The 15137-nt window shown below is 34.7% G+C and overlaps 1 protein-coding gene across 1 annotated transcript in view; it reads right to left on the bottom strand.

Annotated features, from left to right (window-relative positions):
• Positions 1–15137, bottom strand: part of LOC149805913 (DNA excision repair protein ERCC-6-like) — a 53160-nt gene that overhangs the window by 6063 nt on the left and 31960 nt on the right. Inside the window, exons 15-21 of the mRNA XM_089950677.1 lie at positions 12618–12929; positions 12000–12110; positions 10535–10749; positions 8511–9121; positions 7381–7530; positions 6091–6280; positions 2071–2152 (exon numbers count right to left, since the gene is read on the bottom strand). Coding sequence (XP_089806803.1) covers positions 2071–2152; positions 6091–6280; positions 7381–7530; positions 8511–9121; positions 10535–10749; positions 12000–12110; positions 12618–12929 — 1671 coding nt within the window. The remainder of the gene's footprint in view (positions 1–2070; positions 2153–6090; positions 6281–7380; positions 7531–8510; positions 9122–10534; positions 10750–11999; positions 12111–12617; positions 12930–15137) is intronic.

A 15137-nucleotide genomic window follows, 5' to 3' on the forward strand; every position in this document is an offset into this window, starting at 1 on the left:
TCACTAACTCTTTAAATGTTTCTCTCCTTTTTTTATCTTTATCCATATTTGATAAAAGAACAGAATCATTTTGTGCAATATTGAAGGAACTTTATGCTGGGATGTTCTCATCAAATCCTTTTAAAAAAAATTTCAGCAGAAGTAATTTAAAGGTTTGCCTTTCTTTAGTCATAAATAGCATCCACATCTGATGGCTGATAGGCATTACCTGTACAAAACAAAATGCCTTTATACCAGGTGCTTTCTCCAATATTCTTCAATAATGACAAGATTTTCAAATTACCTACTATGGTGGACATATTGATGTCAGATTGGCACTATTTTCATTTAAAACCAAGCAGACATCACCAGAAATCATTTGGTGTATACCCCCATGTCAGTATGATCATCCATTATAGGAGATTAGTGACAGCCAAGATTTTCATGATAGCAGTCACAGCAGCCATACTGGATTTATGATTAGCACCATTTTCAATTAGGACCTAGTAGATATCATAAGAAGTCAATCTGTGAAAACCTCATGTTCATAAAAACATCCATATGGGAGTGGAGACAACAATATTTTCAAGATCGACAACATGTTGGTTATATTGAGGGTCCATTTGCACCAACCAGATCTTTTGATCAAAATCCCATGTCAAAATGAGTTACCATTTAAGAGGAATACCTATAACAAGACTTTCAAACTGGACATTAGATCAGCCCATTTAAGACCAACAAGACACAGAAGTCAAAATTTCTGCGATGGTAACCATACTGGATACACGATTGTCACTATTTCCATTCAGGACCAACCAGACATCATATGAAGTCTTCCAGTGAAAGTGAAATATCTGTATGACTGCCATCTAGGAGAAGTAGAAGCCGGATTTTCCAGATGGCCATTGTGGTGGCCATATTGGAACTCAGACTGGCACCAGTTTCATTTATGACCACCAAGACATCACAAGAATATGCAGATATGACCATTAATTCAGGAGACATAGGGATAACATTTTCAAGATGGACACTGGTGATACTGGATGTCTTAGTGGAACCATTTCATTTAGGACCAATCTGACATAAGAAGTCTTTTAGTGAAATCAATTTCAACCATTGTCATTTAGGTCTGACTAAGCATCCAAAGAAACCTTCTGGTGAAAACCCTGTTTTAATGGCTTTTGGTTCCAGTGGAGTGGTGACAAGAAGATTTTCAAGATGGCTGCTAACCTCCATTAACCCAATTTCTGTCTAACACAGCAATGACATAAAGTTAATACAAAGCCAAAAGTACCCAAATTAACTGAAAAGTAATTGATCTAAAACCACTTCCATGCCAAAATTTTACCATTTCTTTTTCATCATTTTAATCACTCTGAGTTCACATATTAAGTACTCAGAGTTCGCATTTTAATCGGAGTTCTCATTTTAAGCACTCTGAGATCATATTTTAAGCACTCTGAGATCATATTTTAAGCGCTCTGAGATCACATTGTACTCAGAGTTCACATTTTAATCACTCAGAGTTCACATTTTAATCAGTCAGAGTTCACATTTTAATCACTCTGAGATCATATTTTAAGCACTCTGAGATCCTATTTTAAGCACTCTGAGATTACACTGTAATCAGTGTAAAATGTCTCTTCATATAAATTATGTCATGCTATAATACAATGTAATAAATGTTATCTGGTGATGCATTGTCATTAAAATGATTAACCTGAATCAAAATATTTTTTCATAAAAAAAATTCTTAAATTATCTGAGTAATACCATATGCCAATCATTCAGTTTATGACAAAAGAAATTATTCAACTTTTTGTAAATAACTTTATGTCATAACAATAAAAATTATTCAATGTCATATTAACTTCTTCAATTTCATATCTAATAAACACATGTAAGACTGTCTATAAGCTTTCTGAACACTGAAAGATTTCATTTTTGGCAACATATGCAGAAATTATTTAAACTAGGACATTGCCAAATTTTATCCCCCTACTTTATTCATCTCACATAACCACAAAAATGTGGAACTGCAGATGTATGTGCTACACTGCATATGTATCACACAGAAATAAGGTTACATACCACTGTCTTAGATGTGGAAGGTCCTTTGTCTTTATCATCTGGGCCTGCCAGCAGTGTGTTCTTTTTCTGACCAAATTTGGGCCTGCAAGATAGTCAATGGAGCACAAAATTTGAATCTGAACTTCAAATTCCAAAATTTTAAAACATACTTAGAGTTTTACAACATGACTGAAATAAGGCATGTAGGTAAAGAGAAAAAAATTTATCTTATCGCAATAACATTAGGAAAAAAAAACTTCCACTGCCTGAAAAAAATTCCATCTATGTAACCATATAGACCAAGGGAAGAAACTCTTACATATTACCTCCCTTAAACAACCACTAGGAGGCGCCATCTTCAAGTTGAATGATATATCAACTTGGATATTTGCATTTGTGGGGAGGTTAGAAGTGCTTTATAATAATGTGATCTAGTAAGAATTCTCAGAACAACATAATTCTGCAACAAAATTATATTTCTCCTACAAAAGCATTCCTTGATCATATTACTGTTTGGAGAACATGTAGTTCAAAACTATGCTAAGCATCCTACTTATACCACGTGCACCCTTTGAGGCAAGAATGGCTGGATTCCCTATGTGAAGGATAAGTTTGGAGTAACACAACCAATGGATGCTCTGCGATAACTTCATATGGCAAAGAAGAAAATTAATATCCTCTTCCTACCAAAATATCTTCCAAGCAATACCAGCATAAAAACTAAACTACTGCTAGTCGGGAGGTTGTGCTAACATCAATCTTGTGTCTGGTGGTCCTCTGGGTAGCAGCCACTGGACCCACCAGCTGTGAAATCTTGTCTCTGTGAAGCTGGATTCCAGAGATAAAAACTCAAGAAAGTTGAGCGTACATGCCAGCCAACTACTTCGATCACACCTTGAAGCTAAATGTAAAGTTCTAATACAGGGCTCACAGAACTCATTCTAATCTCATGATCTTAAATCTTCATGAGGTGACTCTATTTTTTAAGACTTCAGAGTACACAGAATGTATAACCCACTTCAGCTACAGTGCATGGGTTTTATCCTCAACCCCATCTTTCACTGGAAGAAATAGACACTTTTAAGTTCCTTAACTTCTGATGACTCACTGTCTGCATCCTATACTTAGCTACAAAGCCTGGGTGTGTCATCAGGACCAACTGATCTGAACTGGAGATAGTCAAAGTTTACTTAAAGGGGATATAACCTGCTCAACCTGAAGCTAGGGCTGCCAGAAAATGTATTTTATATGATATTACCTTCAGCAAGATTCTGGCTAAAGGTTGAAATTGATTTGAACTGAGACCATGTCAGAACTCCCCTGTCTGCTTTTTGGCAAGCTAAAAATGGCAAGCAATGTTAGGTCTAACAATGAATTTGCTGCCATGATGTTAAGCATGGGCTTTGAGGTGGGGTGAAAGACATTGTTGCCCATCTTGCAGAATAGCGAAGTAGTTTTATTTACTGCTGCAATGTTCTTATTTCATGTCAGAAGCTCAGCAGTAAATGCAATAAATTGCATTCTATACCAACGTGGCAAAAATAATTACATTTAGATAACTTTCTGAGAAGAATGCTTTAGAACTGCCTGGATCATGGATCATATCTAACGAAAGGTCCAATGTTTCCATCATTTTTAGTTACTGTGGCATTATGTGGAAGGAGGCAAGTTCAACTTTGCATTCCATGCCTTGCCCTTAATGGCCTGGTTGGTGGTATTTGGCATTCAGAAGCCCACAATACACAACATATTTCCTAAACAGCTGCTTTAAAATTTAACTCAGTTCCTTCCATAGTAGGGGTTTGAGTCTGAAAAGACAATGAGATTATCCACACACTGTTTGTGTCATTCCATGTCAAACATCCCCATTCACATCAGTGAGGCACTGCCATTGTCCCTAATTGTATTATGGTATCATTTCAATGAACAAGTCGCATGATTTGGACTAGTAAGTTCTGCCAGCATGGATGGCAAGAGACTAGGATGGATGGACAGTTGGATGGTTGGCTCAAATGCTGGCAGAATGATATGCATGGCTGTTGGCTGGGTGGACTGTTGGAGAGTCAGTTTCCTAACCACACATAATCAGAATTATGTTCAAACTGTGTTCAGACATGAACCCAGTTTTTTATATTAATATGGACTGACATGTTATAAAAACTGTGGAAGTATGAAATTCATTCTGTACTTCAGTGAAGATACAGTTCTTCTTGTTGAATTAATGTGATCCGGAAACATTTTGAGAAGCCTGTCAAACTAAAAATAATCTCGCTTTAAAAAAATAAAATAAAAAAGAACACTGAAAAAGTTTCCAAAACAAAACAGAAGAAAACATGTAATAAAAACGTGTTTGACAAGTTATGCAAACAAAAGACCATCCTTTTGTCAAGAGTGCATTTTATTTAGCTAAGAAGATATTTAACATTCACGTGTGTGTCTCTGTTTGTGTGTGTGTGTGTGTGTCTACAGATGGATGGCCACATTAATTCCAAAGTGATTGATATGTTGAGTTTCCACCGAGACTAACTTGAAATAAAAAGAGACTTTCTTGAAAACTGTAGACACATCACATAATATTTAACACTGAGGCTTTGATATTTCCCTATGACCTTGACCATTCCTTTGACCCACCATTATAAAAGATTAATGCCACCTTGTGAATCTTAGTGAAAAGTTAAATTTATCTTCATTCAAAACAAGAGTTCCGAAGAACACTGTCTTTCCTTGTAAACTGTAAAATAATGTACAGTAATACCTTGTGCATTCGCTTTTCTGGATTCACGAATTCACGGATTCACGAAATTTTCATTGGTACCCTCTAGGTACATGTTTTCTTTATTTTATCGAATTGTACCTTCGTTATATGACTTCTGTGACATATGAAGTTTACCTAGTTTACCTTCCTGACAATGACAAAGAAAACATCAGTCATTAAGTTTACAGTCCCATTCGTTACTTGGTTTTACCTTACTGTGACTGCAAAAGAAAACGGCAGCCAATGAATTAGTATAGGGGTAATATTAGTATACATGTACCGTACTGTAAATGCGCTAGTGTGGCAAATACCCATTAGGTGATACTGTACTCTATTTTTACTTCAACCATTTATTTCTCTTTTTAAGGGTAATGTATTAAGCTAACTTTTAAATGAAATTAAAGTGCTTTGGGAGCATGATTTGGGTCATATTTAGGGTTTAAACCCTAGAAATAAGCATTTATTAGCATTTTTAGTGACTCATACCAAACATTCGCGATTCCTCCTGATCTGCGACTGGTTCTGGAACCTAACCTTGCGAATGTTCGAGGTATTACTGTATCCCACCAAAAAACAGAAATGTAATTCTGATTCAGCTGTTACTTAACTGTGGGAAAATGAAGGATGTTCAAAAACAAAGAAGAGGGGGAAAAAAATCCAGTGTTATTCAACACCTTAGACTTCTTCTTCCTGTTATGGGTATAATGCAATTTTTCAGCATGTGATAGGTTATACAAGGTAATCAGTATACCATGGTCACCATGACCTCATTTTTGTTGAGTTACTCTTCCTAAGATGTATCAATAAGCAAATTTTCATAAATGTAGGTGAACAAGGGTAAAAGGTATCCAGGGCATAAGAAACTAATGGATGAAAATGCAGAAGCCAATCAATCATAAAAATAGGTCAGTGACCCAATTTTTGAATGTTTTATTTTACTCTCATTGAAATGCATCCACATACCAATTGTCATGTGTGCAGGTGAAATAAGGACCAAGATATTGAGAGTGTAATGAATGAATAGCTAAAAAAGACAAGTCACTCAGTCAAGAAAATCAGGTCACAATAGCTTAATTTTTATATTGTTGTTACTTTTCTGGACATGCAGCCACATAACAATTTTCATTAAGTGTATGTGAAACAGCATCCAAAACAATGAGAGTAAAACAAATAAATACATGAATGAACAACCAAACAAACGAAACATAAATGAACAAGACAAAATGTCAATTCCCCTCTTTAACTTTGTTGGGGATGGAATAACAAGAAACGGACAGATGTCATACTTCTTGACTAATCCCCCATGCTGTCCAGTCCATGTTGGTACTCCAGAAGCGGCACTCAAACATTGTGACCTTGATCTTTTTAACGCCAAGGCAGCCTGCTTAGCCACTTTGTCTGCTTCACTTTCAATGATAACATAATCAGCTCTTTCATCATTCATAATTTTGTCATGCTTGATTGCACCCTGTATATCTGAAAGCATATAAAAGGCCATGAGCAAACAATCAAATGTCTCTGACCATGAATGATACAATGAAGGCATATCAGCATACAAACTTTAAACCTATAGTAATGTCATCATGAAGTTTCAATACAACAACTTAAGTATAATTAAAGTGACTATTAACAAGAGGACCTTAAGACTATTATATATGCTTATAAATTCAGTCAAATTGCAAAGTACAAAGATCCTGATTTACTTTAGCATAATGCACCTGCAGATCAGGGTCTATGTTGTTCACTCTAATGATTACTCCTAAAAACTTCACAGACCCAGATCTGCCAGTGCATTATGCAACAGCATAAATGGTATTTAGGCTGACCATGATGCAACAGCAGCAGGAAATGTGATACCTATATCATGTCATTCATTAGCAACACCATAATATGCTCATTCACGGGAAGTTCAATTTAAGAATACTGAAATCATTTTCCAGTTATTTCTAACGATAAAAGGTCGTTTTCTTTCTTTATTCTGAAATGAGTATTACATGTGTACATCAACATGATAATAATCTGTGGAATTAAAGGCTGGAATCTGATTTGGAAACGATGAATAAATGCCATGAAAAACCCTTGAGTCTAATCTGTTGTTCAAACTCAGTTTTATACAGACTGACATCGAATCCTGATCAATGAATGACTATTAACAATAAAATAGAATTGTAGTAGATACTGCACCATTCAAATCAGATTGCCTAGATAAACAAGAAATCTCAGAACCAGGAATTTTTATACAATATATTACAGACATAAATTAAATTCAATTTACAGACAAATATAGTGATTGTATGATACTGCAGGCATGACTATAGCCTTTATGTGTGCATGTTATACAAGTCTTCTTATCATGTTAAATGAAATGCAAAACTTGTATACATTGTTGTGGATGTAAAGGACAGTTTCACATTACCTGCTTGGATGGTAACATGAATTTTTTAAATATCTGATAAATTACTTTGATAAATATGTACAGCCTAACTCATTAACAAATTTCAGGCATTAACTTCTCTGAAAATGTTTATGCTAACTGCATTTTTTCCCCAGAAAACGTGTATGCTTGTGATAAATACCTGTCTTTTCAAAGAGAGTCTGGAGAACATAATCATCCAACATTTTTTGTTTCTCCTTTTCTGTTTTCTTCTGGTCCATAACTTCATCAGGATTTGATGCTTTGTAGGTCCTACATTTGTCCAAATGTGGGATAGTCTCTCCCTCAAAAGCTACATAACAGAAATAATATTTATTATTTCAGAAGATAAAATTATTATTCTGACACAATTCTTCATGATCAATAATGTTAACAGGAATTTAATAAAAGTGAAAAGGTCTGCAATATTTCTTAATATGTAAGTGACACAAAACAATTCTATATGAAATCAAATTCTACACTATAAAATGACAAAAACAATTGCAAGAATTCTTGACACAACGTATCACATCTATCCCCATTAAAAATCATGAAACACTCCAATAATGGTCACACTTATTGCAAAGTTAAATCATGGATAGAAATGCAATCCTCTGTTATGCTCTAGTCACATGTTATCAGCTGTAAGTGAAAATATCAGATCAGAATGACCTGCCCACTAATCAACAAGTGAGTCTTGGCCTAACTACATTAAGATTTCAAATGAGCCTACAGTCTCACAGTAGCAGAATTTCTGAATAATAAACATACAATAAACACACAGACCCAGCTCTGCCTTCACATAATGGGACAGCAAACATGGGTATACAATGTGATTTGCAATTATTCATGATACTGCACTCTCATAATGTCAAAATGTCTTTTTTTGTGGTATCATTTAATTGAAAACACTAACTCATGTAAAGCAACAATTTTAAACCTTTGTTTCAGTGAATATGAAGTTTTACCAACCAATATATTTCTCAATATTTGGCAATCTGGAATTTACTGGTTCATAACATTTCATAAGCAAAACACAAATAGCTGTATAATATGACAGATAAATATTTCATATTTTAATGCTTAACAATTATACATTCAAACTGCTACATATTAAGCATTCTAAATTCTTTTCATATGTAAACATTAATTATTTTGCCCTTAAATTTCTCCAAAAAACTTTTCACTTGCTACCAACAAATCTTTACAGACGTATCCAGTGAGTTGCTGCCATATAAAACCATGTTTTGAAATCTGGTGTCATTCAAATGATTTACAGGTGGCCAAACTTACTGGCATCCTTGTGTTTCCTACTATGCTTGTGTTTCTTCTTTTTATGCTTTTTATGCTTTTCTTTCTTGTTACTTGATTCTTCAGCCTTCGAACCAATAGATGGTCTCTCCTCTTCAGCTTTCTTAATCTGTTTTGATGATATTTTGTGACCCTCTGATGACTGTTGATCTTGCTGTTTATTTACATAATCTCCTGATGAACTTTCATCTTCAGGCAATTTTTCTTCTGACTTTTTTGCATCTGTTGACTGATTGCTTTCATCTGAGATTTCATCCTTCTGGAAAAAGCCCTGGCCAATCATCTTACTTAACTTCTTTGCTAATTCCCTCATCCTTTTGATTTCATCTGCTTCATCTTTCTGTTCATCATATTCGTCTTCTTTTTTTTCCACTGCCTTCTTCTTAGCTACTATTTCATCAAATACATTGATCTTTCTCAGTCTGACCCTGACTTCTGACCCCATGCCAGCAAAAATGGCGGCAGTTTCAGTCTCTCTCTTGTCATCACTTATGTTGAGTGTAAACAGTTCATAGAGATCATTGGTTTTGAAGAATCTTCGCTGTTTGGGGTCTTTGAGAACTTTATTGGTGAGGAACTGCTTGAAGATTTGCCTTCAAAAGAAAATATTTGAATTATTTTGCGATATGCACTTTTTAGAAGTCTAATATTTGCAATTAATATTTTCAGATGCATACAATTATATACATCTTGTGTCATCATGAAACAATAGATTTAATTTTGTAGTTTTCAGGTAGCACTTCATTCTGTAATAGCAAAAATAATTGTGTTGATTCTGTTAGATGACATTTTGATTTGGTACTTTAACAAAAGAATGGGGACAAAGATTTTCCATGTTTTTTAGTCTTACTTTCATGTTGGCACTTTACCATATTGTTTGTGATTCAAATTTAAATGTATTCATTTTTAACTGATCATTACAAATATCAACAAAATCATGTTTAAATATTTCCTAGAGTTTTAAGAAAAAACTGTACACCCTCTGACAAACAAATGTCCCTCATGATCTGACAAGTGTTTGGTTAACAATCATCCCTCTTGATCTGACAAGTGTTTGGCTAACAATCATCCCTCTTGATCTGACAAGTGTTTGGTTAACAATCATCCCTCTTGATCTGACAAGTGTTTGGCTAACACTTATCCCTCTTGATCTGACAAGTGTTTGGTTAACAATCATCCCTCTTGATCTGACAAGTGTTTGGTTAACAATCATCCCTCTTGATCTGACAAGTGTTTGGCTAACACTTATCCCTCTTGATCTGACAAGTGTTTGGCTAACACTTATCCCTCTTGATCTGACAAGTGTTTGGTTAACAATCATCCCTCTTGATCTGACAAGTGTTTGGTTAACAATCATCCCTCATGATCTGACAAGTGTTTGGTTAACAATCATCCCTCTTGATCTGACAAGTGTTTGGTTAACACTTATCCCTCTTGATCTGACAAGTGTTTGGCTAACACTTATCCCTCTTGATCTGACAAGTGTTTGGTTAACAATCATCCCTCTTGATCTGACAAGTGTTTGGTTAACACTTATCCCTCTTGATCTGACAAGTGTTTGGCTAACACATATCCCTCTTGATCTGACAAGTGTTTGGTTAACAATTATCCCTCTTGATCTGACAAGTGTTTGGTTAACAATCATCCCTCTTGATCTGACAAGTGTTTGGCTAACACTTATCCCTCTTGATCTGACAAGTGTTTGGTTAACAATCATCCCTCTTGATCTGACAAGTGTTTGGTTAACACTTATCCCTCTTGATTAGATTAGTGTTACTTTATTTCTTATAATCTACTGTCAAAAGTTAATAAAAAGCAGTGTTACTTGATTTTTTATAATCTACTCTGGAAATTAAAAAGTAGTTACTTGATGTCTTATAATCTACTGTGTAAAGTTAATAAAATTTAGTATTACTTCTTATAATCTACCATGTAAAGTTAATAAAAATTACTTGATGTCCTATAATCTACTGTGTAAAGATAATAAAAACTGCTTTTTTTTATACCTGTGATAGATTTTCTCCTCAATGGTCCCGGTAGTAATGAGCCTGTAGATGGTTACATGCCTATTTTGACCAATTCTCCAAGCCCTCTCTCGAGCCTGAGTATCAGTGCTGGGGTTCCAATCTGGGTCAAAGATAATTATCCTGTTGGCTCCTGTAAGATTCACACCCAGACCTCCCACTCTGGTGGTCAGCAGTAAGAGGTAGATACTGGAGTCCTAAGAATTCACAAATGGAATAATTCAAAAGTTACTCATTACAAAATTATTTATCCCAAGAAAAATGTTGGGATTTTGTTATTCAACCTATCCAGTTTGTGTGTGTGTGTTTGCATGCATGCTGTTGTTGTTCTTGTTGTAGGGTTTAACGCCATTTTTCAGCACACGATAGGCTATACATGGCAGCCAGTATTAATGGTGAAAGGAAGAACCTGGTAAAACCACGGAAAGAACCACTGGCCCACGAGAAGCTACTGGCAAGCTTTCTCACATACCCACATTGGCTGAATCCGAGACTCGAACCCACACAGACAGGTGAGATGGCAGTGATCCGTAATGGAGAGCGATTAAGACCACTTGCATGCATGCATGTGTGTGTGTGTGTGTGTGCAGCATTCAGTAATGTATCACTATTCCTCCAGTGCAATTTAAGATAGAGATTTATAAATCTACACAACTGTTTAAAATCATGATCCATCTGCTGGGGTGGAGCCTGGGGGATGGGGACATTTTATCATTTTAATATTAACTCTGTGAAATCAAAGTACCCCAGCATATCTTTTTTTAAACTGCCCTCCCTGGGTACCATGTATGTTTAAATGGAACAGCCCTAAAGAAATGTTCGAATGTCAGATTCATTCATTAGTTGTTGAATGAAAATCTCAGGAAGAAATTCCGTCCGAAATTGTGGTGCTGTTTTGCCCCTTAATATTCATCATGTAAGCTCTTACAACAGCTGTATCTATATTCCAGGTCTTTGTTAATTCTGGCATGTCCAAAAGTTTTGTCTGTGTTGGCTATTTAGATTACAAATGGTACTCACTTCTGTTTCAAAACATAAAATAATTCTCCACTTTGAAAAAAACAACAACTGAATGTATGGTGTTTGGGAATCCAAGTATACAGCATTATTTATTAGAATTAACAAATATCAAACACTTCAATCTTCATTCATAAATACATATATCTGGTTTTTACTCCCTCTGCATGCAACCAATAAAATCTGTGATAATATTTCACTCCAAATATTATGCCACAAAGATTCAGGGATCATGAAACCAATCCAACTCAATGTATCATCTCAACAGCACATTTATTTTTCTCTATTTCCTTCTCTAATTAAGTTCAATGTCATCATGATTAAATGCAATGACTGCACAAAAATTTTCATATAAACTCAAAAACATTTTAAACAGAAGCCTTATATATTTTGATGATTCCAGACTCATTGATAGCTTGCATATTCTCACCTTGTTGTACCTGTCAATAATGGGCTGCCTTGCAGATATTGGTGTAGTTCCATCCATCCTGGAGTACCTATACCCCTCATCTTTGACAAAGTTTTCCAGAATGTCCAACATCTGTTCAAAGTAATAAATTAAATAAACTATTTAATGATTTATTTTATTAAAATCAGGAAAACAAGGTCTAAAAGTTCATACATAGGAGTTTTGAGTGTTTTGGCCTTTGTTAAAAATAAATGTAATAAAGAAGAGGAAGAAGAAAAGGATGATGATAATAGAAATTAGATAATGACAAGAGATGATAAAAACCTCATTGATGATGGTGGTAGTGATGATGATGATGGTGATGATGACCATGATGATGAAGATGATGACACTAATGACCAAAACAATTGCAATGGAGATAACAATGATGATGATGATGATGATGATGATACATTACAGAATCTGTGTAAGATGTTAATTTTTCCTGTGTTACAACAACTGGAGTCCAAAACCTTGAAAATAGATACTCAAAGAAATAAAATAAATCACAGTACTGACTGGAAAATGAAATGGACCCTAATAAACGCTTAAGTGAAAGGGCAAACCGGCAGGTCCCTTTAAGTGACCTAATATATTTACCTGTCTACTTTGTGAAAACAATAGCACTCTGTGCTCCTGTTGATTCCACAGTCTGAGAAGTGCCTTTACTACTATCATTTTTCCAGATCTCTCGTAGTAGCCATATTGCAAAGTCTTGTCATCACCTATATCATCACCAACATAAACACGAGGCCCTCCTGTTGACAGGTCAGGGTGGTTGCAAATCTTCCGTAAAGTTATCAAACCAGCAAAAACCATAAATTTCCCTGACAATATTGACTGGCACTCTCGGGAGTCAAGGTACTGCTGATACACTTCTTTCTGTTCAGCTGTCAATCGACAAAACAACACCTGGAATGCAAAATCTAGGTTTTCAATAATTATTTATACAATATTTTGTTTAATAAATCTGTTAGGGAAAATAATCTATAATTACTTAATTAAACCAATGCTGACCATTCAGACACAAGCCGATTCTTTATCAACTAATTTCAGAACTGCATTAATTTATCACAGTTCTTTGCTTCACTCTATGATTCTTTTTTCAGGTTTATGCCTATTTTTATCTGTTTGACAAACAACAGTCAAATAAATTATTGATTCGATCTCTCTCCTCTCATTCTCTCTCTCTCTCTCGTCTTCTCTCACATAACACAATAAGAGAAGATACTACTTGTTGTTCAGTTCCGTCAATCTTTCTTTCTTTCTTTCCTTCGTCTGTGGTATACAATGTCTTGGTTGTTAGACATGCTATTCAATATTCTATATTATTATATGCTCATTTTTTTCTCCGTTAACTTTACATTATCAGAATTGTTCAATATTTTATGATATTGCACACCTTCATATTGCACCCACGCGCACAACACGTGTGCCCAATAGTGTATTAGGAACTATTTTGCAAACAAACCATGTACATTCACATAGTAGGCGCAATACGTTTTGGTTGATTAAATTTGTTTCTGAATGAACTAAAGTAGATGTTTTCTGGACTGCAACATACCAACTGTTTTACTACATTCCACTTTTTGAAACATTGTTTCAGATTTTGCGATAGACACTAGATTGCATAAAATTGCTTGGTACCTACAAATAACATGCAAGCTATAAAGACATAAAGTGTCTCCTTTAGCTGGTAATAAGAATGGCAAAAAATATATGCATACAGTTTTACATCCAGAATTTCCTCAAAATGTACTTTCTTAGTTTTGCAAATCCGAATTATATGAGCCTTGTCATCAGTTCTCAAGCTTAATTACACATTTCGAAATTGTACTGTAATTTTGACTATATGCCAAGTGCAATTACATCTTTCTTACTGTACTCAAAATGAAATAAACATTAAATTCAATAGCGTCTTTTTGATAATTGCAATTGAAACACTTCATATTTTTCCCACATTATGATTTAAAATAGTCAATGACAAAACAAACACACTTGCAGACGTAAACACACTTCTCCCGCACCGCTTCAATCTGATGTATTTCATGTACAATCTGCACAGATGAATCCAGTCCAAAATCACAAACTTTCATCGAATCGAAACAAAATACCAAAATCTATTCATTCCATATCAAATGGAAAAGTTGTTGCAATGCATATTCATTCACAATATGATTGCAAATTTCAATTTTAACTAGACATGCCATTTTCTTTCGAAAGTTATGCCGAGTGCGCGACTAAGTTCAAAATTATCTGGGCGGAGTTATGTGCGCATTAATAATGTCGTTGTTGTGTAATGATAAATCTGCGCTTGTGTATTTAGTTTGGAATACGGCATACATTCATTTACGATGTTTCTTGCAGTGTATTTTGTTTATATAATTAAGCCTTAGGTAGAATAGTTAAATGAGCATATAATAAAAAGGTTATTGCATTTGTATGGGAAAATATGAACTCGTTTTGTCAGAAGGATATACTGCACTCCCAAGGTTGTGCAGCATTCCATCCAAGAAACTCGTTCATATTTTCCCATACAAATGCAGTAACCTATAATTACTGAAAATCTTTAAATGCCAATTGTTACCACTCATGATACAGTGAGAGTAATGATGAAGACCACAATACCATTGGAAATCAATACCTAAATATCAATATCTGTACATGTATACAAAACAAAACTGAGGACATCTTAGCACTAACTGTCAATTTTGACAACTGATTTTGGCAGTCTAAGGTCTATGACATTACAAAATCTTACATGATTCCCAAATCAATGAGATCTGGAAATATCCGATAGAAGGAAATTTTCAGATAGTATGTATCACAAGAAATTTCACAGTTATGTTCTTCATCCATTTCTCAGCATATTCACAACATGGATATGTCATGATTCTTTATATTTTCCAATTGAGTAACTAAATATAACAGCAAGTTAACGTTTTTCTTTTTCCTCTGCTGCCTAATTTTGCTATTTTAATACTCCATGCAGGATAAAGTCTCACAAAGTAAATAAACCAGACCTTATTTAGTGAACATGCTAAAAAATAATCAGAGAACATAACCACATAAGTTTTGATGAATCTGCTAACTTAGAGACTCTATGCTATCAAAAACTTC

The sequence above is a fragment of the Sinohyriopsis cumingii genome, chromosome 2 (genome assembly GCF_028554795.1).
Source record: "Sinohyriopsis cumingii isolate HCF-2022 chromosome 2, ASM2855479v2, whole genome shotgun sequence".
NCBI classification, from domain to species: Eukaryota; Metazoa; Mollusca; class Bivalvia; order Unionida; family Unionidae; genus Sinohyriopsis; species Sinohyriopsis cumingii.